Source organism: Poromitra crassiceps (genome assembly GCF_964638095.1).
Source record: "Poromitra crassiceps genome assembly, chromosome: 1".
Taxonomy (NCBI): domain Eukaryota; kingdom Metazoa; phylum Chordata; class Actinopteri; order Beryciformes; family Melamphaidae; genus Poromitra; species Poromitra crassiceps.
The window spans coordinates 53451713-53475941 of record NC_139623.1 but is presented as its reverse complement, the minus strand read 5'-3'; the positions used below and the strand labels follow the sequence as shown (position 1 = coordinate 53475941).

At 44.2% G+C, this 24229-nt stretch overlaps 1 protein-coding gene across 2 annotated transcripts; it reads left to right on the top strand.

Annotated features, from left to right (window-relative positions):
• The first annotated feature begins 1704 nt into the window (after nt 1-1704).
• On the top strand, nt 1705-20774 carry slc39a3 (solute carrier family 39 member 3). Of its 2 annotated transcripts, none has more exons than XM_083640474.1 (5): nt 1705-1825; nt 4086-4339; nt 4599-4729; nt 11282-11602; nt 18352-20774. In XM_083640474.1, exons 2-5 carry the CDS (start codon nt 4153-4155, stop codon nt 18709-18711), a joined length of 999 nt encoding a protein of 332 aa, XP_083496600.1. In that variant the 5' UTR covers nt 1705-1825; nt 4086-4152; the 3' UTR covers nt 18712-20774. The 2 variants fall into 2 exon arrangements, with proteins under 2 accessions (XP_083496600.1, XP_083496601.1); XM_083640475.1 differs by having other exon boundaries at nt 1803-1906.
• The last annotated feature ends 3455 nt before the right edge of the window (nt 20775-24229 follow it).

Here is a 24229-nt window from a genome sequence, read left to right as displayed (position 1 = left end):
GGAGCTGGACTCCTTTACTACTCTAGTGGAGAGAAGGTCCTTGGCCAAGCTGCTTGCCATCATGGACAACCATTCCCACCCTCTCTACAGCACTCTGGTCAGCCAGAGAAGCACCTTCAGTCGCAGGCTGATCTCTCTTGGCTGCAAGAAAGATCGCACCAAGAACACTTTTGTTCCACGGGCCATCAGGCTGTACAATGCCTCCCGAATGTGCAGGGGGTGTGGCCCCAGCAACCTGCAGGGGGCGTGGCCCCAGCAACCTGCAGGGGGCGTGGCCCCAGCAACCTGAGACTTGAGACTTTAGTTTTTATTTGTGTATGTACTGTCTGCAGGCACTTTCTGTATGCATATGTTTGCACACTGCACAGGCACAGGCACTTTTTTACCTCTCTTATCTCTCTTACCATGTCCCTGCCAGGACTGGCTCTCCTATCTTTTTATCTTGTTTATCTTTTTATTGCCTCTTCTTTTTTAGTATTTTAACATGCTTTTTATCTTTTATCTGTACTTTGTTATTTGTATGTGCAACTGGAAGCTGCTGTACAACAGAATTTCCCCCGGATTAATAAAGTATTTATCTATCTATCCATCTATTATGCATTTTACGTACCGGTATTTACTGTACCTGATGGTTTATCTGCTCGAAGCATCAATGACCATCATTATCAACTCATTGACCAACATCAATGAGTTCGGCTGCTGTAGAAACAGGGTCAGCTCACATGGAAAAAACACACACTGCAGTTTTGGAGTTTTTCTTCTGTAGCAATTTATATGTTGAGTGACTTTGACCTTTGAACATGAAACCTGTTAAAACCAAACTGTAGATTTTCAAAAGATAAAGATAATTTACATAGCCTAATCAGATATAGCATAATAGGCTAGCCTTAAGCTCTCAAATTTGAAACTGTTTTCTGTTATTGTACATATTGGTGATTATTACATATTGATTTATGTTTTGATCCCACATAATGAATAATATCATTCTGGTGTGCTTGCTTGTTGGTTTTCAGAAATTTTGTAAATTGCATTTGCAATACAGTTTCTGAGAAACAGAGCATGAAATCAATAAATTAGTAATTTGGGAGATAAACAGCTTTCTATTCTCCATTCCTAGTCCAGGATCTGCAGAGAGTTTTCCAGATCCAGGATCAGACCTGAAGTTCCTCCTGCGTCAAGTCAGATAAAGTGAGACCGAACAAGACAGGAAGTACGCATATTCTGCCTTCAAAATAGAAGCAGAGATTTAAAAAAATATGTATATGAGATTAAACTCACCTGAACTCATTTTCAGTAGCAAGAGCTACTCGTGTTGCCGCAAAAAAAAAGTTGTACATATGATTCAACACAAGGGGTCAAAAACTGCAGGTCCTACTTTATCATCCTTTGGACACACTCAACAAAAATGATCTGGTGAGTTTAGCAGTTGAGTTGTCTCTTTGTGAATTGAATTGTATTTTGTTCTCTATAAAGAGAGAGAGAGAAAGAGAGAGAGAGAGAGAGAGAGAGAGAGAGAGAGAGAGAGAGAGAGAGAGAGAGAGAGAGAGAGAGAGAGAGAGAGAGAGAATTGGCACAAGTTTCTCAAATATGACTTATTTTTAAAGTAAGTACCGGAAGTAGTGTGTCTGTTATTTCCGCGGGGCTTGACAGCGGCTCTGGCATATAGCGGGATCAGCTGATGGGATCTGACTCACACTTCCCGGACAGACACAGCGACATGGAGCCAGTGAAGCAGAGAAAACAGAGATCATTTATATAAAATATAGGCTAGCCTGTCTATGGTCTCACCTCCTATTCTCTCTCAGGTTTCTACTGAAGCAGTCCGGTAAGACAGAGCATTTATTACCGAGCTGCTGAAGAAAAACACGTTTGAAGAAGTTTGATCAAAGTTTCCTCGGTTATAAAAGTAAATTTTATAGAAGTTATCTCCTTTGGTTTGAGCTCTCTGAGTGATAGTCCTACTACTACTCCATTTATTTGTATGTGTGTATTTGTATATATGTTTAGATCAGTGATGATCCTCAGCCTGTGAAACATAACAGCTTCTGCTTTATTCAGCCAGAAACTAAACATAAAGCAGAAACCTTCATCTGCTTCATAAACAGACATGAGTCACTCTAAATGTAATCAAATAATAATCTATGGACAAAATCAAATATCACAATAATATCTCAATATTGATATTGCCGCAATGTATGTCAGCTAGGGATGGATGACTATTTTGCTTTCACAAAATATTTACAATGAGCTTTTTGATAAATAATCATCAGTAATGTGGATATAATGACTAAGTGGGTAAAGTGAAATAATAGAAGAATCTAAGTTCATAAAATTACTTCACTTTACACTACAGTCTTTAAAACCAGGAAAAGACAACACTCGTGCCATATCACCATATCCAAAATCTAAGATATCTACTCTCGTATCACAATATGGATGTTATATTGCCCAGCCCTATAACAGCATCAAATACCTTCACGTTGGCATGCTTCATGCAATACATGTTGTTTCTTGCTCATCTGTTTTCTTGCTAACATGTTATTTGAAGGGCTGTGCAGACAGACTGTCTGACATGACACCTGTCATGAACATGTAGAAGGCTTTATGAATGTTTATAACTATAATTGTCATTAAGTGTCATTCAGTAAATGATCCCATTGTTAATGCCAATTTGACATTGAGATGTCTTCGTTATGACAACTTGACATTAACCAAGACAGTGTAATGCAGTGTTTCCCAAAGGGGGTCGGGACCCCAAATACATGTAATGACATCTTAATGAAAAGTTACAAATGTACCACTGTAGTTGAGGCCAAGGAAAATATTAATGACACCTTCATAAACTCATTTAACTTCTTAATGCCTGCTATGTCATGTTTATGACAAAGCAGCTTATGTTGTTTAGGTGAATGTCAAGTTGTCATAACGAAGACATTGACAGGTTATGTTGTCTTGGTTAATGTCAAGTTGTCATAATGAAGACATCTCAAACAATGCCAACATTGCATTAACAATGACATAATTTACCGAATGACACTTCATAACAGTCAAACATTCATAAAGCCTCCTTCATGTTCATAACAGGTCATGTCATGGTTATGACAGGTGTCATGTCAGTCTTATGCACACCGCTTCAAATAAAATGTTACTGTTTTCTCTTATTTGTTTTACATGTCCATGTTCTTCATCTCACTAAGTTCTACTGCTGCTGATTTCCGCTGCATAACAATAATGGCAGCCTTTCTTCATATCTGTCATTCATGCGTTTTCACGTCATGTTTGCGTGTTAACAGAACCCTCTGTCACTCTATTCTTATTTATCATATAGTTTTCTTTCTTCTGTTTTTCTGTTGCTGCAGCGACCCAGTTTCTCCACTGTTTGTCTTGTATCTGTAATCACAGGAGAATCAGACACATGAATGTCACATGAATGTGTTACTGTAGCTTTAGGAAGGCTGTGGATGGTGAACTGAATAGAAGCAGGCCCAGTGGATATAGAATAACTACCCTGTAATAAGTTAAGGTTTAAGGTCACAGGTTCGAGTCCAGCAGCAGCCAGCGTGTCCTTCAGTGAGACACTGGACCTCCCAGCTGGTTGTCAGAGTTCAAAGGGACATTTAATTGTTTAAAGAGACAGTTCACCCCAAAATCTTTTGGGGTGAACTTTACTTTACTTTAAACTTGTGGGTCCTCTTACCTGTAGTGCTATTTATGCATCTAAATCATTTTGATGTGAGTTGCCGAGTTTTGGACACATCGGCTGTAGAGATGTCTGCCTTCTCTCCAATACAAATTATGGAACTGGATGGCACTCGGCTTGTGGTGCTCAAAGTGCCACAAAAAATAGGAGGGGAGAAAAAAAACCCTCAAAAGCAATGTCTCTTTCCAGAAATCATGACCCGATTACTCAAGATAATGAAACCACAGACCTTGTTGTGAGCAGTTCCATGTAGCAACTATTTTCTTTTGCCGAAACTACTCCCGCTATCTACTAGCTAGCCCCTGCTAGCTTTTCAACCTACACCCGCTAGCTGCTAGCTAACTAACTGTCCCTTCAAAGTAACTTCTCCTCCTCTCTCTGACAGACTCCCTTGTGTGAATCCATGGAGGGCGTGTGAGAGCCGAGCCTGACTCACAGAAACCCAAAGCAACATGTCTGTGGGGGGTGGAGGCTCCCTGTCCCCGGGCGGGGGCGCGGGGGTGCGTCTCGCCCCGGCAGACGTCCCGGCGCTGGAGATCAAGCTGGGGGCGCTGGCTGTGCTGCTGTTCACCACACTGCTGTTCGGCCTGGCCCCGCTCTGCCTGGTGCACGGGGCGGGCAGGTGCAGCGTCCACTCAGGTCCGTTCAGCTCCACAGTCACAGCTGTTGTTGTTGTTGTTGCTATGGAGTTACTTTTGTGTATTTTTAATGCAATCAAACAGGTTTGAGAGCAAAACTTTCTACACTGCAAACTTTATTTTTTATTTTTTAAGTCAAATAAATTTGTGTTCGCAAATCTAAACGTTTTGTTTGGGAATCCAATTGTTTTGTTTGGGAATGCAAATGTTTTTTTTGGGGAATCCAAACATTTTGTTTGTGTGTGCGTGTTTGTCTGCAGAGCTGCGGCGCAGGCTGCTAGGTCTGATCAGCTGTTTTGCTGGAGGAGTGTTCCTGGCCACCTGCCTGCTGGACCTGCTGCCAGACTACCTGGAGGGCATCAGCCAGGCCTTCAGTGCCGTGGGCATCACAGTAAGAGCCAGCACGCTCAGGCAGGGGCGGTTTAAGCCCCTTCAATATTCCAGTACTCTCCTTCTGTTAACCCGGGGGGGAATATAAAAAGGGGGGTGGGGGGGTGGGGTCCATGAAGAAAAACACAAGCGGAACCAAAGTTTGGCTCTGTTAAGCAGTTAATTTCGTAGGCCAGGGGTTTTCAAAGTGGGAGGCAGGCCTCCAAACAGTTTCAGGGGAGGCTCAGTGAATGGAAGTGAAAAGATATTACGGTAGTTATCAAAAGGAGATCACAGAGAATAGCCTAAATGTGTGTGATTTGGTTAAAGAGATACTTCTGAGATACAGTAGTTTTGGGGAATTTGTTTGTAGAAACTAATGAATGCCTTCAAACAGACACTTTGTCAATGTATTTGGTGAAGCATGAACTATGTCAAACAGCAATTTCAGCTATCTCAATTGTTGAGTGTCTATGGGAACAAACGTAATTATGAACCGGGGGGGATGGGGATGGGGGGGTGCTTTTTCCAAGCTTTGTCTGTGGGGAGGCCCATAGCCTCAGACCCCTGTCGTGGCTATAAGCCTGTAAAAAGTATGATTACTATTACTATGGTAATGACAGAACAGGGGTAATCTGTGTAGGGGCTGTTCACACGTTAGTGTTTTTGTATGGAGAAAGGTTAGGTTAGGTTAGGTTAGGGTAAGTTTATTTCATATGGACATCACAGAGCATTAGAGATGTAGTATACATGTATGCACAACAACCAGATACACAGTGTTAAGTGTTTATAGCGGAACGCTAATTTTCAACACCTGTCCAAGGCGGCTTTTACATTAAAATACACCCCAAAATACATACCCAAGAAGAAACCTCATCAAATATAAAAACACATAAGTAAAGCCATACATACAAATGTATTGACAAGGATGTAGACACAATACAGACATAATACACAGAGTACCGCCAGAGGTCTACAAGGGTATTACGTTTGAGAACACAGTTGTTTCTCTTTTAACCATGACTTAAAAACATTTAAATCGTGTTGTGTTTTCAGCTGCCTGGAGCACTTTTTTTTAACAGACCGTGATAAGGTGATCATGTTAGCTTAGCAGCTGTTAGCCTACCTCAGTCACTCTGTTAATCAGCTGTTTAGGACTTTGTTCGAGCAGACAATAGTGTTGTGGAACTAGAAGGCTTACCAGATATTCCCAATACATGTCCGGTATAATCCATACTGTTTATGATCACTGGTATAGTAAACCTAACATAAATCCACTGATTACAACATCCGGTGTTCTGCCAAAAAGTGATTAACTGCAAACAAGTTATTAAAGTCGAACTGAACCTGTTCGTCACGTGCATATGAGTCAGTTTCAGACTGAAAACATAGTTTGTCTAAGATGACAGGTTGAGAGGCGGGTCATAGTATCATGTCGATGGTTTTATTTGACAATTCTGGGGACTGGATTGGGCTTTGGCCAATCCTGGCATGTTCCGCCTCCAAATCGAGTGGGATTCAGTGTGTTGCGGCGCTCCCCTCGGGAAGAGCCTTTTGACGAGAGGAGCGGAGCTCAGCGACCCGCAGGCAGCCAGCTGCCTTCGTGTTGCCGAGCGGAGAGTGCAGCACGTCGGCCTGGAATCTCCGAAGTGCGACCCCTGACAACCAAGCTCTCAGATGCGCGCGCCATTATCGCTGCTGTAACGATACGATATCCCTGGAATGCGCGTTTTAACGAGCCAGTTACATTTCTTTGCATTCTTAGAGATTATACTTTTTGTTTTTTGTTCATGTTTCTAACAATTGGCCAAGTTAGTAGTTAGTTTATGGGATAGGAATTCTGGCAGATGACAGGCACTATAGGCGCCATTTTCGACTTCATTTGGAAGAGAAAATTATCCAGAAATGAAGATTTGATTGACAGCTGCATTTTGTGATATGATTGGTTGAAATGGGGTAGAAATATGGTGACGTCAGCAAACTGTAAATTACTGTTATCAATGAAATCTTGAAAAATGAACTTTTGATGTGAAAAAGTGTGAAAAACTAAAGAAATTAGATTGTTGTGATTTGTTTTGCATACATTATTAAATAGGTCCACTGCATACCCAGGTATTTGAACCAAAAGAAAAGAAAAGTCATGCTTGGGTTCAGCTCGACTTTAACGTGAGCTGCTAAATACTAATGATCACCAAAAAGTAATTGTCTGCCAAAAAGTGATTCTTTCTCCATATTTGTTGTGCTTAACGTTATCGGAAACGACAGTGGAGTCTGTAAACTAGTGCAAAGTCTCTTTTTTTCTTTTACCGCTTTTACTGATCTAATGTTGAAGAGATGTCTGCCTTCTCTCCAATACAATGGAATTGGATGGCACTCTGGCTTGTGGTGCACAAAGCGCTGAAAAAAGAAAGAAAAACTCAATAGCAATGTCTCTTTCTAGAAATCATGACCCAGACCTTGTTGTGAGCGGTTTCATGTAGGAACTTTGTTCTTTTAGTTAGCTGCTGCTAGCTACAGTAGCAGCAGGTTTAGTTTGGTCAAAAGAAAATAGTTCCTACATGAAACTGCTCGCTGCTGCTGCTGCTAGCTGCAGGCGTAGTTTGGTCAAAATAAATTAGTTCCTAAAGCGGTACACACGTTTCATATTACAGTATTCCATCATTAATAAGCAATCAAGACAGTAACCTCAGTAGAAATTGTCATAGCAAACGTTTTTATAACACCACAATTATTTATATTCTACTTTATTGCTTTCATTGTTTTATTATGTCTACCGTTTTAACACCTGTCCATTTTCTTGGTTCTGTTCTGTTTCCTTTTTCTCTGCTAAATCCTGTCACTCATTTTACCGCACCATGAGTGAAAGGACTGTAAAGTGATTTATTCTTGTCTCAGTACCGGAATTTAATCTTAGTCTAAATCAGTGATTCTCAACGTGTAGTGTCAAATTCACTGTCATTTCATTTAGAAGACGTGAACACAATGAGACTGTAAAAGAATGATTATTTGGATCACAGTTTCACTGTTAAAGCCATGTCATTCTGGACAAAATCGTAGAATGATTTGAGTTTGACAGACAAAATCTCATCAAATGGGGGGTTTGTGGCCCTAATGTGGGCTAAATTAGGGGTCCTTGATATGTAAAAGTGAGAGAATCAGAGGTCTAAATGTGAAGGAGTGTGACTGTGTGGATGTGAAGCCTTCAGGCTGTCAGACTGTCACAGGAAGGTGGCTCAAGGTCGATGCTAAAAACACAAAAAACAGCAGCGTCTGTGACTGGAAGGACTCTGCTGGGAAAAGCTGGTGAGGGAGGGGAGGTGGACGTGTGCGTGTGTGTGAGTGTGTGTGTGTGCACACACGCGTGTGTGTGTGTGTGTGTGTGTGTGTGTGTTTTGGGAGGGAGGGAGGGAGGGTGCTTTAACGGGAAAGGCTGTCCTTCCTCATAACCACTATTGAATTAACCCCCAACTGCTTCATAGCAGGCAAAAGTAAAAGACTGTGGTAAGAGAGGGCAGCTGCTACTGTAGGTGTGTATGTAGTGTGTGTGTGTGTGTGTGTGTGTGTGTGTGTGTGTGTGTGTAGTGTGTGTGTGTGTGTGTGTGTGTGTGTGTGTGTGTGTAGTGTGTGTGTGTGTGTGTGTGTGTGTGTGTGTGTGTGTGTGTAGTGTGTGTGTGTGTGTGTGTGTGTGTGTGTGTGTGTAGTGTGTGTGTGTGTGTGTGTGTGTGTGTGTGTGTGTGTGTGAGCAGTATTTCCTCAACCTTTTTTTTTTTTTTATACTGGGGACCAACTTTAAAAAAATGTCAAAACCATCGCGACCCAATTCATAATAGGCCTTATATATCAATTGTGAGAAGAGCTGATTTGTGATCATTTTACTGCCATTTCCACATCTATGATCTTCAATAGGTAAACCAACCGTGATGGAAGATTGTCTAATAAAACAGACTTGAGTCTTTCTTGTTGTATAGACCCTTTTACTGTTTTTAAACAGCCATGACGTCTTTTGTGGGCGGAGCCGAACTCGCTGCAAAAAGTGACAACTAGCGGTTCAGCTGTCATAGAAATATGGAAGATCCAGACGCCTCCTCCATGTATTTTAAAGCTTTGCCATCTGCGGCCCGCTGCCCGTTTTTAAGTGGCCCGCCATGAATTTATAAAAAAAAAAAAAAAATTTTGCTAAAAACGTTTTTCCGTTTTCCGTTTCTGTTTTAAAGTTTAAAACGGAAAACGAAAACGAAAAAACCGATTCCCCCATTTTGTTTTTTCAATTTAAAACCATTGAAAATGGGTTATACTTGAGTACCCTGACCTGGTCTATTTATTTTTAAACATTTTTAATACTGAATGAATGTTTAATACTAATGTTATGTTAAATTATCTGTCTTAAATGTCAGAAATACCCATTGTAATAGGTGAGCACATCAATAAACTATGTGTCATATATTTATTTAGGTAGAAATTAAATTTTTGATGACACAAGGGTTTTCTGGTCCAATTATTTTCCCCGCGAAAACTGCCGCGCTTAATATTGTTTGGCCCAGGACAAACAATAGTCCTGGGCCAGGACTATTGGCCCAGGACTATTGGGCTGGTAGTGCCAAGCTGTAGTATTTGAATGTGAATTATGTTTGTTTTTTTTCTTTCTGTGTCTGAGCCTTTTGCTTTTTCACATTTTGAAAATGGCAAAATATATTTAAAAAAAAGTCACAGTTTGTGGTAAAACTGTGGCACTATAAGTTATAAATCAGAAAGACTATGCACAACCAGTCTCATAAGTGACGTCTCTCCTGCCAGGCCATGTTGTTGATGGTGTGACGTATAATGTGCGACACGACAGATGTAGTCGATTGAGCGGTTTCATACAAAACTAAACGTTACGTTTCAGTTTCACTACTACTCTACATTTATCCCATCCAGGCTTGTCCTTCCTCCGGGGGGCAGCCAGGAGCAGTGGGCAGCTTTCTTGTGTACAGCTACTACAACTTCAGTTGTAGTGGACACTGGTCAGATGACAATCTTCTGTTTTTATAGAAGATTGGTTCTGCACCCCCGTGCAGGTTCGCACGGGGTGCGAACCTGCAAGCGCCGTGTTGGTAGGCAGGGAATCTACCACTTGTCATGTCTCGCCCAGTGGCCTAAGTTATGTTTTCCTTGTTTCACAAATTTATGGTCTTGTTTTATTTTGTGATTCACCTATCCCCCAGGCTTAAAACTCTTTAGATAAGGTTTTTTTAGAAAACGGATGGAGAAAAATGAATGGCGAGATTCTCTTCTGGAACGAAAAGGGATCTCACAATGTCACGTGACTGTTGAGCTCTATTGCCCACCTAGCCCATTAGTAGGGTCTCTGCTCCTCTCGCTTCTGCTCGCTACACAATTACACTTGATTCACACTCCATGTCTTCATTCATACACAAGCATTATCTATCTTATCGCTCTGAGTGATTCATCCTTCTTCTGCTGCTTTTATCACCCAGCTTACTACGTGGCGTCTGACTCACCTCGGCCTGCAGGAGCTCGGTGTGTTTAGAAGAATATTTCATTGAAACCTTTTGCAACAAGTAGTGAGAAAAGTCCTGCTCTATGAGTGACTCAGTGAGAAAACACTTCAACTGACCTTCAGCTGTCAGGTGCTCTCTGTGCCGTGAGAGAGGCAAGACGTCCAGTGAACAATGAACAGCAGTCAAAAGAGGGGGTTGTCGTTGTTATTTAGTAGGAATATAAAATAACATAAACAACAAAAATAAGGCAAGACAGGGTAATCACAAAAAGGGGGTCAGAATTAAGACAGAAATAAATATATAATATTTTAATAATATAATATCAATAAATATAATAACAACAATAACAAATAACATAATAGTGGAACACACAGGTTGTCTAGTAACATTATTACATTGTGGTATTTCATCTTGGTATTTAAGTAGCCTAACGTTAGTGGCAATAGGTGTTTTAACCGGTAACTGTGTAGCAAGTACAGGATGTCTGCTTGTCAAATCCTCCTCTTTCTTAGCCTGGGTAAACCCAGCCCCCACGTGACCTCTATGTACTATCAGTCATGAGAAAGAAGAAGAAACGTACGTTAGAGGCATAGCTTGTGATGTCAGGTTGAGGCTGGGTTTACCCAGGCTACCTCTTTCTTGTTGGTGACTATTCTCCCGGATTTCTCACATTACCTTTACTGACGACTTTACTGGCTTTACTAACCTCTGACCGGTAGGGATGATCATGAAATAATTACCAGTCTAATAATAAACCGTGATAAAATTCCTGCCGGTTAGTATTACCGTTACCATGATTACCATGTTACCATGATTACCATGTTACCATGATTACCATGTTACCATGATTACAGTGCTTTGAAAAGGACGGTAAATACTGTCCATCCTCAACCAAAGTTTGCAACAGCCTCCCAGTGTATCAGTACTTTTCGAACATTTTCAGCACATTTTAACAATATCGCGATAATGCTGATAAACGTGATCATTTTGCTCACTATAATGGTGATATGAAATTTTCATATGGTTTCATCTCGACTGACCCGTCTAACTCTGCTCCACTTCTCTCTCTGAAGCTCCACTTCCCTCTCCCAGAGTTCATCGTGGCCATGGGTTTCTTCCTGGTTCTGGTGCTGGAGCAGATCGTCTTGGCCGTGAAGGAACAGTCGTCTTCTCTCTCAGAGGAGCGGCGCTCCCTGCTGGTGGACTCCTCTGTGCAGTCCAGTGACATGGGCCACTCGCAGCAGCACCGCCACGGGCCGGAGGAGGTGGATGGACATGTCCACCTGGACCTCACCTCCCAGTCGTCCCTGAGGGCCTTCATCCTGGTCTTCTCCCTGTCCCTGCACTCCGTGTTCGAGGGCCTAGCAGTCGGCCTGCAAGAGGACAGCCAGCAGGTACTGGAGATCTTCTTTTACACATGAGTGTGTACATATACCAGGGTAGGAAATTAGCGGGGGCTCGGGGGAAAATGCCCCTAAAAAATCTAGAATTGCCCTTTGAACTTGGGTAACGGGGGGCTTTTAAATGCCCCCATAAAATAAAGAGTTTAATACTTTCTGTATTTTAACATTATTCTGCATTTGCCAAGTGTGACTCGATAATAGCCGCCAACTAGGCACCCGTACAAACCCCGCCCCTCCTCCTACTAGCGTTATTTACCTCAGTGACAGGCAGCGCAAGCTAGCTGGCCAGCTAGTTCACTCATGTTTTTGCCAAGTACATTAATAACATGCCAGACAATCAACAGTGTTGTTGAGATAGGAAATGGGCATCTTTAACTGTGATTGTTAATAAACTTTTAGGAATAAAATATGCTTGGATAAGAGTCATTGATTGGTCTGTCATGCTACATAGGCGCGACTAAAGTATTTCCAAACATTTGATCAATTTGCCCTGGAAATGATCCAAAATGCCCCCGAAATATATTTCACAGGGGCGAAAATAGCCCTGGTTGAAGTTGTTTTGGCTCAACTTGCCCGCTGTATCCTCAGCTAAAAAAGTTAACTCAGATGTGTGGAAATATTATGGGCTCAAAAATGAGGAACGACAGAAAGACGAGGTTCCCACCTGCAAAACCTAATTGCGAAGGTGTAAAAAAAAACAAGGGCAAATTCGCCCCAGGACCACGTGCAGCGTGTGGCAACCGCGGGGGCAGGCATCCCTGGTGAAGTTGTGGCTAGATGGGGTACAGCCACAGATGGAGTGACGCAAAATCGTGGCAATTGTTATTCAATGTAATTTGTGTGACTTCTTGTATAGTGTCATGAGAAAAGCAAAGATAGCCTACAACAGGGTGAAATAAAGTAAGTTATAAAATATAACTTAAAAAAAAGACTTTTTTTTCAACCAACTCAATGATCATGTTGTTTAACACCTTACTCACTATAGAAAAGAGACTAAGGCCCAATCCCAATTCTTATTGTTACCCCTATGCCTTGTTTTTGAGTGTCCCTCACTTTGGCCCTTGGCCTTCAAAACGGAGCCACAGGGGGTAGGGATTGCAAACAATCACCTGGGAAATGGGACACCACTCATTACTTCATCATTTTGCCCAACTGTGATAATAAAGCTATTTCTGGTTCAAACAGATTGATTGAAGTCTGCAGAATCTCATAGATACACTATTTTGTCATCATATTGCATATTACCAGAAATTAATTAATGGATTTTTTTTGATAACTTTGATAGCTACTCATATTTAAATTATACAATTTTATTAGTTGACTGGTTTGCTCAGGAGTCACTGGAGAACATGATTGTAACATTATAGGCTAGCCTATATAGGATAGTATAGCCTATTCCAATTGATTGAGTTGATCTTATAGCTCCATAATATTCTGGTGTTTTACATTTTATTCTGGCAATTGGGTTGCTTCTTAATCGGGACATTAAACTATCCCATGTGGTTTTTGCTGGGTTGGGTGTCCAAAAATAATGTATTTTATAGCTCCATTGTCACGTTTCAGTGTTACAGCTTTTTACACGGATGCTGGCTGGCTGGCTGGCTGGCGGCGGCCCCGAGGAGTTATGAAATTAATCGGCCCCAGGCAAGGGAGCTGGAAGGTGGGTGCTGAGGGTGCTGCAGCACCCCCTGGTGGCAAGAGATGGGATTTTTTAAATTGTTGGATTTGGCTGTCTTGTGTTTATACCACCAACAAAATGCATTAAAAAACAGTTTGTGCTTCCCAGCTCTAATTTTATTTCATATGCTCTCTCTTCAAAAGTGTTTGATTTTCATCATAATCTGGTTTTCCATAATAATAATAACAAATTCAGTGTTTATGCCTGTGTTGCTGTCTGTTGTAGTGTAAAACGACTAAAGGGAGAGCAGGTGCTTACATTAAAGTGAGTGAGAAAAGGAGAAGATACTGAATAATGACAGCACAACAATCCTAATCCTAATGTTAATTTAAAATTAAATATTCTTCTAAATATGGATGAAAGTCCAAAAAACGTCAAATTTTCTGTAAGGAACAGCACCCCCTACCTAAAAGCACTTCCAGCGCCACTGGCCCCAGGCCGCCGTGAGGCCCAACGTCAATCTCACCATATTGTAGCGATGTGGGGTTGTCAGTAAACATGGGATTGTCTGAGGGTTGGGTTGGTTCGCTGGGGGTGTTGTTGTGTGTGTGTCCTACAGCACTTGAACGCGCTGTGAATAGGAGTATTGCACGTGAAGGGAACATGGGGTCACGTGGGGTTGCTAGCTCGCTGGGGATTGGTTGAGCGGGAGGTGGCCATTTTGTCGGCGGGGAAGTGTGTGTGTTGTGAGTCTGAAGATACGAGGAAGCGGACTGGACGGGTGTGTTGGGAGCTGCGGAGCTAGGAGCTGTGTGTGTAGCTAGGAGCTGAGTGTGTTAGCTAGGAGCGTAGCCAAGTGTGGCTAAGCGCTGGAAGCTGTGAGTGTGAGGGTGAATAAAACCTGCAGACCAAGTACTCGTCTCCTTCCTCCTTCATTCCGGTCCGGGGGAAGATTATTACATTGGTGTCCAGAAGTGACTACGAACTTTGGCCGCTTGCCTCGCGTGGTAGCAGCGGGAAGGTGGAGAGGAAGCAAAAATTAACGCCTTGGAGGATCGGCCAGGCGTGGGCGGCTAGCTGTGTCTGCTAGCTGCTAAAAGGTTGGCTGTGTCTGCTAACTGATAAGAGGTTAGCTGTGTCTGCTAACTGCTAAGAGACTAGCTGTGTCTGCTAGCTGATACGAGGTTAGCTGTGTCTGCTAACTGTTACAAACACCACGTGGCATGGCGCGCGTTGGTGGACCCTCGTCGTTGGACGGGGGGGAAAAGGAGCTACCGACTCCGGAGTTCAGCTCGGTACTGGCCGGCATGGAGGCCCGCCTGGAGCAGAAGTTCAGCGCGGTGCTTGCCGGCGTGGAGGCCGGCGTGGAGGCCCGCCTGATGCAGGGGATCAGACGGCTGTTGGAAGCGACGCCTGCCTGGGCAGAGGTGCTTATGAAGCTACTGAGGGGGGCCACGCAGCGCGGAGAACGGCAGACGGAGGAGCCGCAGAGACTGTGTTGGACTTGTGGAGCACAGGGTCATCTGGAGAGGTGGTCACAGCATTCCTTCGGGGCAAACCAGGTACGCGGAGCAACGGTACTGGGGGCACCCGGGTGTCTGCTGGTCATGCGGTGCGTTTGGACATCTAGCCAGGGAGTGTCAAGAGGCTGTCGGAGACCGGAGGACAGCGGGAGAAGAGAGACGTGCCGGCGGCGGGCAGGTGAGACTCTGTTGGAGTTGCCGTTCACCTGAGCACTTAGCCAGAGAGTGCACTGAGACTTTGGGGAATGGAGGAGACACACAACCGGGGGAGCAGCCGGAGCAACAGGCAGCGGAGCAGCGGAGCAGTGCAGAGCCGTTTATTCAGGTCAAGAGAGTGTGGGCTGTGTGTCCAGATGGACGGGTGTTGCTAACGCCGGAGGAGCATAGCTGCTCTGCAACCCCCACGGTAGAGGACATCACCTGCAATGCTGTTACAGTCGGGAGAGCAACGCTCGTGTCTCCGGGTGAGCAAGAGGGGTCAACGCCGGGGGAGCCAGCCCAACCTGACTGCTCCACACCCCCCACGGTTGCTGTGAAGGAGGCCGAGGTGGAGATCGCGGCCGGTTGTGGTACCCCCGCTGACCTGAACACGCCGCCCCCTGGGGGAGGGGGACGGGAGGACGAGCGCGTGCAAGAGGCGGAGGAAGAGGAGTACTGTTCAGATGTGGACCTGGAGGATGACGTCATGGACATCACGGATGTCGACGTGGGTGAGTGGAGACGCAGGCAGGTGGAGGACGCGGACATCAGTCAGATGCTCGCGTGGGTGGCGATCGGACACCGGCCCCCTGTGGAGGAGATGCACATGTTTTCCGGTACCACGAAGGGACTGTGGAACATGTTCACCGACCTGCGTCTGGGTAAAGAGGGGCTGTTGGAGAGGACAGGGCACGGGATAAAGGGGGTCCAGACGGTTGTACCCAGCCACCTGCGGGTATTAGTGTTACGGTGGGCTCACAGGGGACTGGGACCGGGTCATCAGGGGGCTCAGGAGACGCTCCGCAGTGTTCGAAAGAATTTCTATTGGAACCAACACAAGGAGGATGTGCGGAGCTATTGCCGTGCATGTGGTGACTGTAGAGCGCAAGGGGGGGCTGAGGAGAGTTACCCTGCGGAGGACTGACCCCGCTGGGGGGTGAGTGGGACTAGTGGGCTTCTGGTGGTGGTTGAAATGTGTGGAAAAAAAAGAAAAAACGTGTAATGTTGATGTTGTTGTGCATGTTTACTGTACCACTTGGGACAAGTGTTTGTTTAGAAGGGGGGGCTGTGTAGCGATGTGGGGTTGTCAGTAAACATGGGATTGTCTGAGGGTTGGGTTGGTTCGCTGGGGGTGTTGTTGTGTGTGTGTCCTACAGCACTTGAACGCGCTGTGAATAGGAGTATTGCACGTGAAGGGAACATGGGGTCACGTGGGGTTGCTAGCTCGCTGGGGATTGGTTGAGCGGGAGGTGGCCATTTTGTCGGCGGGGAAGTGTGTGTGTTGTGAGTCTGAAGATACGAGGAAGCGGACTGGACGGGTGTGTTGGGAGCTGCGGAGCTAGGAGCTGTGTGTGTAGCTAGGAGCTGAGTGTGTTAGCTAGGAGCGTAGCCAAGTGTGGCTAAGCGCTGGAAGCTGTGAGTGTGAGGGTGAATAAAACCTGCAGACCAAGTACTCGTCTCCTTCCTCCTTCATTCCGGTCCGGGGGCAGATTATTACAATATGATGACACATCTCTCTCTCCCTCTCTGTGCTGTGTGCATGCAGCCCCGCGCTGCAGAGAGGCTCTAAACTCGTTGGTCCAAAACGTTGCTATTTTACAATTGTCAGTGAGACTGTGTTGCCTAAAGCAACAATGCTCACAAACTGAAACATAATGACACTGAAGTATCGAAATTAAAACAGCAGACTTACCATTTATAGCTGCATTGAATAACATAACATTAGTGTCCTCACAATGTATGGTGGATGGGTTCGTTTTTAACAGGTTGAAATGTTTCCAGTATGGAGCTTTCCTTACTGCAGTGGGGACTCTCAGCGCCAAACTTTGTTTTTATGTCCATCGATGTGGTTTGTCTCTCACGACACGGACACACGCGGCTTGTTTTGTTGTTGTTTTTTACGCTGACTGAAACATGTCATGACATGTGGATTGTGGAGTCGCAGACAACGTCACGGTGAGGTGTGTGTATCTTTCTCGCCGAGAAGAGCCTGGTGACGCGAGGTTAGGTGTGTGTGTGTGCCTGTCTGTGCGCTCCTCCTCCTCTGTGTGTGTGTAGGTGCGCTCGTTGTAATTGACCTGCATCCCAAACGGGCGGGGTCAGGCATATGGAAACACACCACCCCTTCCGGAAACGAGAGTGAAACTCATCCAGCGTCCCCGAGAGTGAAAAACGTCCTTTCCGTTCCATTATGACTGACTGATGCCGTTGAAAACATAGACATATATAAAGGCTAGATGGCTTACCCGCGCTGCCGGTCAATGGAGAGCGACGTCGTCGCATGGTGGCCATCTTGCTACGGCACCACAGCTTTATATATATCTATGGGTTAAAAAAAACGCTAACATTTTATTATTATTTTTGGCTCCAAATTACACCAAACTTAAACTGAAGCATCATCATCATGAGATGAATTCACGCACCTAGTTTCATGCAGTTTCATCCATTTTGCTAGGAGCTATGAGCATCTGTTGTTGGGTTAGTATTATCACATCAGATGATCATAACTCCTAGGGAAATGGATGAAACTGCATGAAACTTTGTGCCTGAATCCCTCTCATGGCATAGATGCTTCGGTTTAATTTTGGTGTAATTTGGAGCCCATCAAAAAAATAGTGTTTTTAGTGTTTTTTTGTTTGTTGTTGCCATATCTCGGGAACGGAATATGCTTGTAATAAACCAAACCGTTTGTAAATCCGTCAAGATTTCAGCGAGTTATGAGTATTTTTGTCTGTGCACCCTCCAACAGCTACCATAGAACGTACCAGAAAGCCTGCCGTAGCAAGATGGCGGCGCTTCAACGACGCTGGTGACTCCGCCTTAAGCCATCTAGCCTTTATATATGTCTATGGTTGAAAAACCCATGTGTTGACCAAGCGCAGCTCTGCGCACGTGGTAAAAAAAAATACACGGATCCAACACTTATATATTTATATCCAATATTTGTTTCTTAACAAAATGTAAGGTCAACTGATTCCAGTATGTTTTAGTGCCATGTTAAGATTTTTATTCATATTTTGATTTGATGATTATCGCGATAATATCATTAATCGCCAATATTTTGGACAGGATCATCGTGAAATGAAATTTTCTTACAGTGTGTCCCACCCCTAGCCATCAGTAATGTTTCTCTGCCGTTACTTTGAAATCATCACGGCAGTTAATTTGAAAAAGTCGATTTGAAAATGTCGCCACAGTGATTAACTTGGGTTTAGGCAACTGAAGCAACTTGGTTAAGTTTGGGTTAGGGAGTTCTATTTGGACTACCCTGCCTGTCCAAAAATGTTGAAAATGCATGAAGAAGTGACGCCAAGGGGTCCTGACCGAACGGCAGTATTTGATGAATTGGTCTCTACAGTATCAGGGACATGTTTTTGGAGCCAGTTTCTTCTCTGTTTCAGGTTCTGGAGATCTGCCTGGCTCTGATGATCCACAAGAGTGTCATCTCCTTCAGCATGGCCTTCCAGCTGTCGCGGGGCCGTCTGCGGCGCCCCGTGGTGGCCGGCTGCATGCTGATGTTCGCCCTCATGTCCCCACTGGGCATCGGCCTGGGCGTGGCCCTCACAGAGACCAAGGCGTCACCCGGCCACCAGCTGGCCCGCTGCACGCTAGAGGGGCTGGCCACCGGGACCTTCTTCTACATCACCTTCATGGAAATCCTGCCCCATGAGCTGGGCTCCCCGGGGAACCGCATCCCCAAGGTGGCCATGCTTCTGCTGGGCTTCGCCCTGGTCACCGCCATACTCTTTATCAAGCTGTGATGCATACGCCACAGCCTCCTAGCCTGGTTACAACCATCTTGATATAAGGTGACCTTACATTGTCTTTCGCTCTATGTTTCATCCACATAACTGATTTCAGTGGGTGGGAGCACTTGCCTTGACAGACAACTCTTTCAGCCAATCAGCATCGCCAAATCCATTCCTTCAGCTAATCGGCGTCTTTTCCGCCGAGAAACTCGTGTTCTTGTTTAATTGTTGTTATTGGGTCTATTTCTGCAATAATCATGGTTGTGTTTACTCTATGAACATCAATGTTACAGTACTGCTCATTGCTTCGGGAGCCGCCATTACTGTTTTGCCTGATTGGCCGGTTACGTTGTCAATATGAGGCAGGTCCCTGATTGGCCTGTGCACTTTGTAATTTCTGGAAATCACTGTGGGCGGGCTGGAGACCAGACTGACCCACAGAACCAAACAGAATGTGAGTTCTCGTGATCAGGAGGGTTTTTACCAGGCTAGCAGCTTCCATCCACCAACTCAACAGACAGTGTCAACATGTCCTTCTGCAAGACTTTGAAGGGTAACTTCTGTATTTTTCAACCTTGGATGCTATTTTCCCAACTGTTTGTGTATACGTGACTCATGGGGACAACCATTTTTGAAATTGGTCCAGAATTCAGCGAGATGACAGCTGCACGGACTGCGATGTAACCCGACGGGGTAAAGCAAACCATCAATGTGCGTCCATTAAAGTGCTTGTTTTTCCTCACTGGCAGGCTCAGATTGTTATTATACAGTAAAGTGTCTGACAACATGGAAATGAGAGAAATAAAACGGAAGTTGGAATGTTTTTCTTTACCTTTCACTTGTTGTTGTGTGGAACCAAGTCTCGCTCGATGAGAAGTCTTGCTCTAAGTCTCACGAGAGCTGAGTTGTTGCAGGAAGCTACAGCAACCTGTAGAAAAGCTAGTTAGAAGCTACGCTGTCTGTACTCCAACACAACAAACTCCTCCTGGGACGATCACTTAGGTTTCCACCGTTCTCTTCCTACAACATCTCAACTCTTCTCCTCAAGACTTCTATTTTTACAGTAATCTCATTATTACTTGGCGATATTGTCTTTGTTAGAGAGACAGAAAACATGCCTCCTGTGGAATGGGAGGAATCTGTATTTGTCTGAGCTTGTGTCGACAAGAAGCCTTTGATATTATTCAATACGCTGTGCAGAGAAAATCTGTGCTGACCAAAGTCAAACAACAGACCGCCTGTTGTTCAGATACTGACGTCAAGAGGAATTTACAACCAGGCTCCAAACAGAAACACCAGCGCTGTCTGCCGGGAGAACACCTTGTACCTCCAGAACGTGAGCTTTTCAGAAACTAACAGAAACCGTCTTGCCTGTAGCCTGATGACGATGTATTTTTGACATGATCCAATGAGTTATCATTATAAAAGGGATTCATAACGATTTTTCTAAATCCAGTAGAGCAGCATGTAATCCTTCATTTGGTGTGAAAACATAACAACCGTGTAGTATTTTAGGCAGTGGCAGTTTGAAATATGTTGTTTTGTACCTGTAACACCAATGAGGTTTGATTCAAAGTGTTATTTGAATCATCTTGTTGAATGTATAAAATGCATGTAATCCAACATTTTGTCTTGCTGCTGTTGGGGGGAAATGGCCTTCGCTGCATGGAATGTGGAAAAGATGTTTCAGATCACACTGAGGGAGTTGGCTGTCGGCTTCAAATTAAAAGTTTTAAAAGTTTGATTGAGTTTTGCAACATTGAAAAGACACATTCCAAAGCATTGTACTGATATGATGGCTGATATGATTTTCCTTATTCAACTTTCAGCAGAGACTCTAAACTGCTCAGGTACTTCAGATGTGCAGATCCTTTATGTCTGCCTGTTAATATTAATATGATTTTTTTTTTTATCTCATACAATAACTTATGCAGAATCAATACTGGTCAAACTATTAAATATGAACAACATGAACTGCTCCACAGAGGACAGGGAACATGATGTTTCCCCCCTTTTTCTTTATTTTGTATGCTTTACAGTAGACTCAATAGTGAAACATATTTTGGCCAATATCCTTGCATATTATAATGTGTCATATAAATTCCAAATAGGCGTCAGCTAATGGAGATCCTTTTTAATAAACAAATATTACTAAACCACATCTTCCGTTTTAATCACTAGCCTCCACTGCTGTTGTCTTTCGCATATCTCTTTTGCTAAGTGGACAAAGCTTCTGTAGCCATTACCAACTCTTTCTTGGTGCAGATCCCAAGGCATTCCACAAAACTCTCTCTCTCTCACACACACACACACACATGCACACACGCACACACACACACACACACACACACACACACACACACACACACACACACACACACACACACACACACACACACACACACACACACACACACACACTGCTGAATACATCAATGTTTATTTTACATATTCAAAATGGAGCAAGAAACAAGTCTGCTGCCTGGTCTGGCTCAAACAAACAAAATCCAACATCCACCATCTGTCAGCAAGTCACTTCAGTTAACACTCACATCTCTCATACAGCTCAATAAGATAAGACAAGATAGACTTTATTCTGATAAAATACAGGAAATTCAGGAGCTCAAACATCTTATTATAGTAGCCTACAAGTCCCAAGTCAGCCTGAGGCACACGTGTCATGTCAAGTCCCAAGTCTAATGATTACAAGGTCAAGTCCATGTCAGTCTCAAGTCTAAATGTAGAACAGCAAGTCAAGTCAGAACAAATCCAGAGTCCAGTTTGAATTTCATATCTTAAAGAAAACTAAATATCCAAGACTTTTCAATGCAATATGGTTTTAAACCTATATAATAAGAATGCAAAGTGTGCGTGTGTGTGTGTGTGTGTGTAGTGTGTGTGTGTGAGTGAGTGAGCGAGTGAGTGTGTTCAGACACAGCTATGCCATTTTACGTGCAATCGCACTGTAAAGAGCACCCCCTGCAGGTGACCTAACAGAGCCAGATTTTTTAATTAGGCAAAAATGGCTAGTGGTCCAAATGAGTCAACACGGGTTCAGCACCATGGAGAGCTCCATGTATTACCTACTGATGGAGCTCACCTGAGTGGAGGAGCACAGCACAGCGGAGTTGAAATCGGCCAGGGAAGTGGACTATGAAAACCCTCTGCTGGAGAGAGAGGAGAGGCAGCATCCCAACTCTGTGAGCGAGACCTGACTAAATGACCAGTGATTGTGTGCTCCAATGGGTATCAGAAGCAGAACTATAAGAATGCAAGGTCTCTGTGTGTGAGTGAGTGAGTGAGTGAGCGGTATTCTGCTAATATGATACAAAATAAACTTGGTAAAAGCATCATGAGTTTGATTTCTATAATCAGTTTAAACTTCAATGAATTCAATCATTCCAAAATTCAGAAAACAAAATTTAAATTCAGTCGTCTGCTGTAACAAATCTCATCACTTTCAATCTAAGTCATTTACACAAACAAGATCTCAAGTCAAGACTATAGAAACCTTTTCAAGTCTTCAAAGTACAAGACAGAGTCAAGTCTCAAGCTATTATTATTCCTTATAATATATAATTATTATTATAAAACGGCTCTCTCAAATCAAGCAATCTGATTGGTTCACAGCCATGGTATAAATACCGTAACCCATGGCCATAACCCATGGCCATGGATTATGAGACGCAACTCTCTTACTAAAAGGCTTTGGTTACCTCTAATGACAATGTAGAAAAAACAAAATGGCGGAGACAGCTGTCAGATCCTTGTGAATCGATCTTCGCTTATAACTTTACTAATACTTCGCAGAAAATTATGTTTTGTACAAGAATAGACGCGGGCTAATGTCTTCTTTGCAAAAAAAAGGCTGTTAACCCCGCATTTCTAAATAAGACGTAACGTTAGTTGGTGTCGGGCTTTGCAGAAAGCTCTCAGCTTCTCAGCAAGCGCCAGGATTGGCCAATGTCAACTTCAGTCTCCAGAACGATCCAATCAAATCACCCGCACGTCTATCTTCTTGCTAGAGGTCCCGCCTTACAGTAGTGTTTCAACTGACTCTATCAGAATGCCATGCCAGTCGGACTTATAGTATTATTATTATTATTATATTATCATACTTGGAAACAAGAATAGACGCGGGCTAATGTCTTCTTTGCAAAAAAAAGGCTGTTAACCCCGCATTTCTAAATAAGACGTAACGTTAGTTGGTGTCGGGCTTTGCAGAAAGCTCTCAGCTTCTCAGCAAGCGCCAGGATTGGCCAATGTCAACTTCAGTCTCCAGAACGATCCAATCAAATCACCCGCACGTCTATCTTCTTGCTAGAGGTCCCGCCTTACAGTAGTGTTTCAACTGACTCTATCAGAATGCCATGCCAGTCGGACTTATAGTATTATTATTATTATTATTATATTATCATACTTGGAAACCGTTTTATAAAAGCAATATAGCACTCGAGCTGCGTGTGTTGTGGCATATATCCCGCTGCTCAGCAGTTATGTTAGGATGACGTCATCATTCCTACTTTGATGTCGTCATTCCTACTATGATGTCATCGATCTCTGATGATGTCACAAACGGTAGTGATGTCATAGCACAGGTGATGTCATGTTCGGATCTATAAAGGCCCGTTCCGGCAGGCCCTCTCTAGTGATTCATAAACTAAACTAAGATCACGTCAACCTCTGCAACCGTTCCCAACCTCGAACAAGTGCAGACCTAGCTATCAAGTTCCACAGCATTCCTACTCATCGAGACTTCAGTTACCGAGAGTGTCTTGGACATCAACTACCCGCGAATAGATCCACATGTCTAACACCTTAAGCAAGGTTAACACCAATCCTGACAGTATGAATCACTCTGAAATGGATTTAGCGGGTATATTCCCCCCAATCAAGAGGGAAGCTCCCGAGAAGCCAGTTACCCGGCCGGCCGCTTCAGCTGACCCACCAGGCGGTCAGCTGGATATCTCCACTCTCCCTGATATCTCCACTCACCCTATCACGTTCGGAGACTTGCAGGCATTTCAGCGAGACCAGGCCTCTATTCTACTTGGGCTGGTTGCCCAGCAAGAAGCAGCCCAGGCTCGTGCTTCTTCCAAGGCCGATAATCAGTACGCCCTCCTGGTTAGCACAATCCAGAATATAGCTTCCACTGCCCAGGATCAGCTCGCCCTCCTGGCGAGCAGGCTAGATCGTCTCGACGGGCTAGCCCCCCAGGGTGTCATTCCGCAGCCCTCCGCTCCTCCTGCCCCAGCTTCCGAGCGCACTGTCGTTCCGGAGGTTTCCAGACCCGCTGCCCCCCCACCTACCGCGGCCGTTGCTACTTGCCCTGCTTCTCGGCCGCCACCAGCTCCTAAGCACATACTCTGGGGGGGAGTTAGTGTCATCCCAAAGCAAAGGCAGCCACATTTGAGTCCCAGCAGCCATCTGTACCGTGATCTGACCGGCAGGGTTCGCATCACACCAGAGGAGAGGCAGCGCCGTTTGGACACCCGGAGCTGCCTGTACTGTGGTCGAGCCGGGCATTACC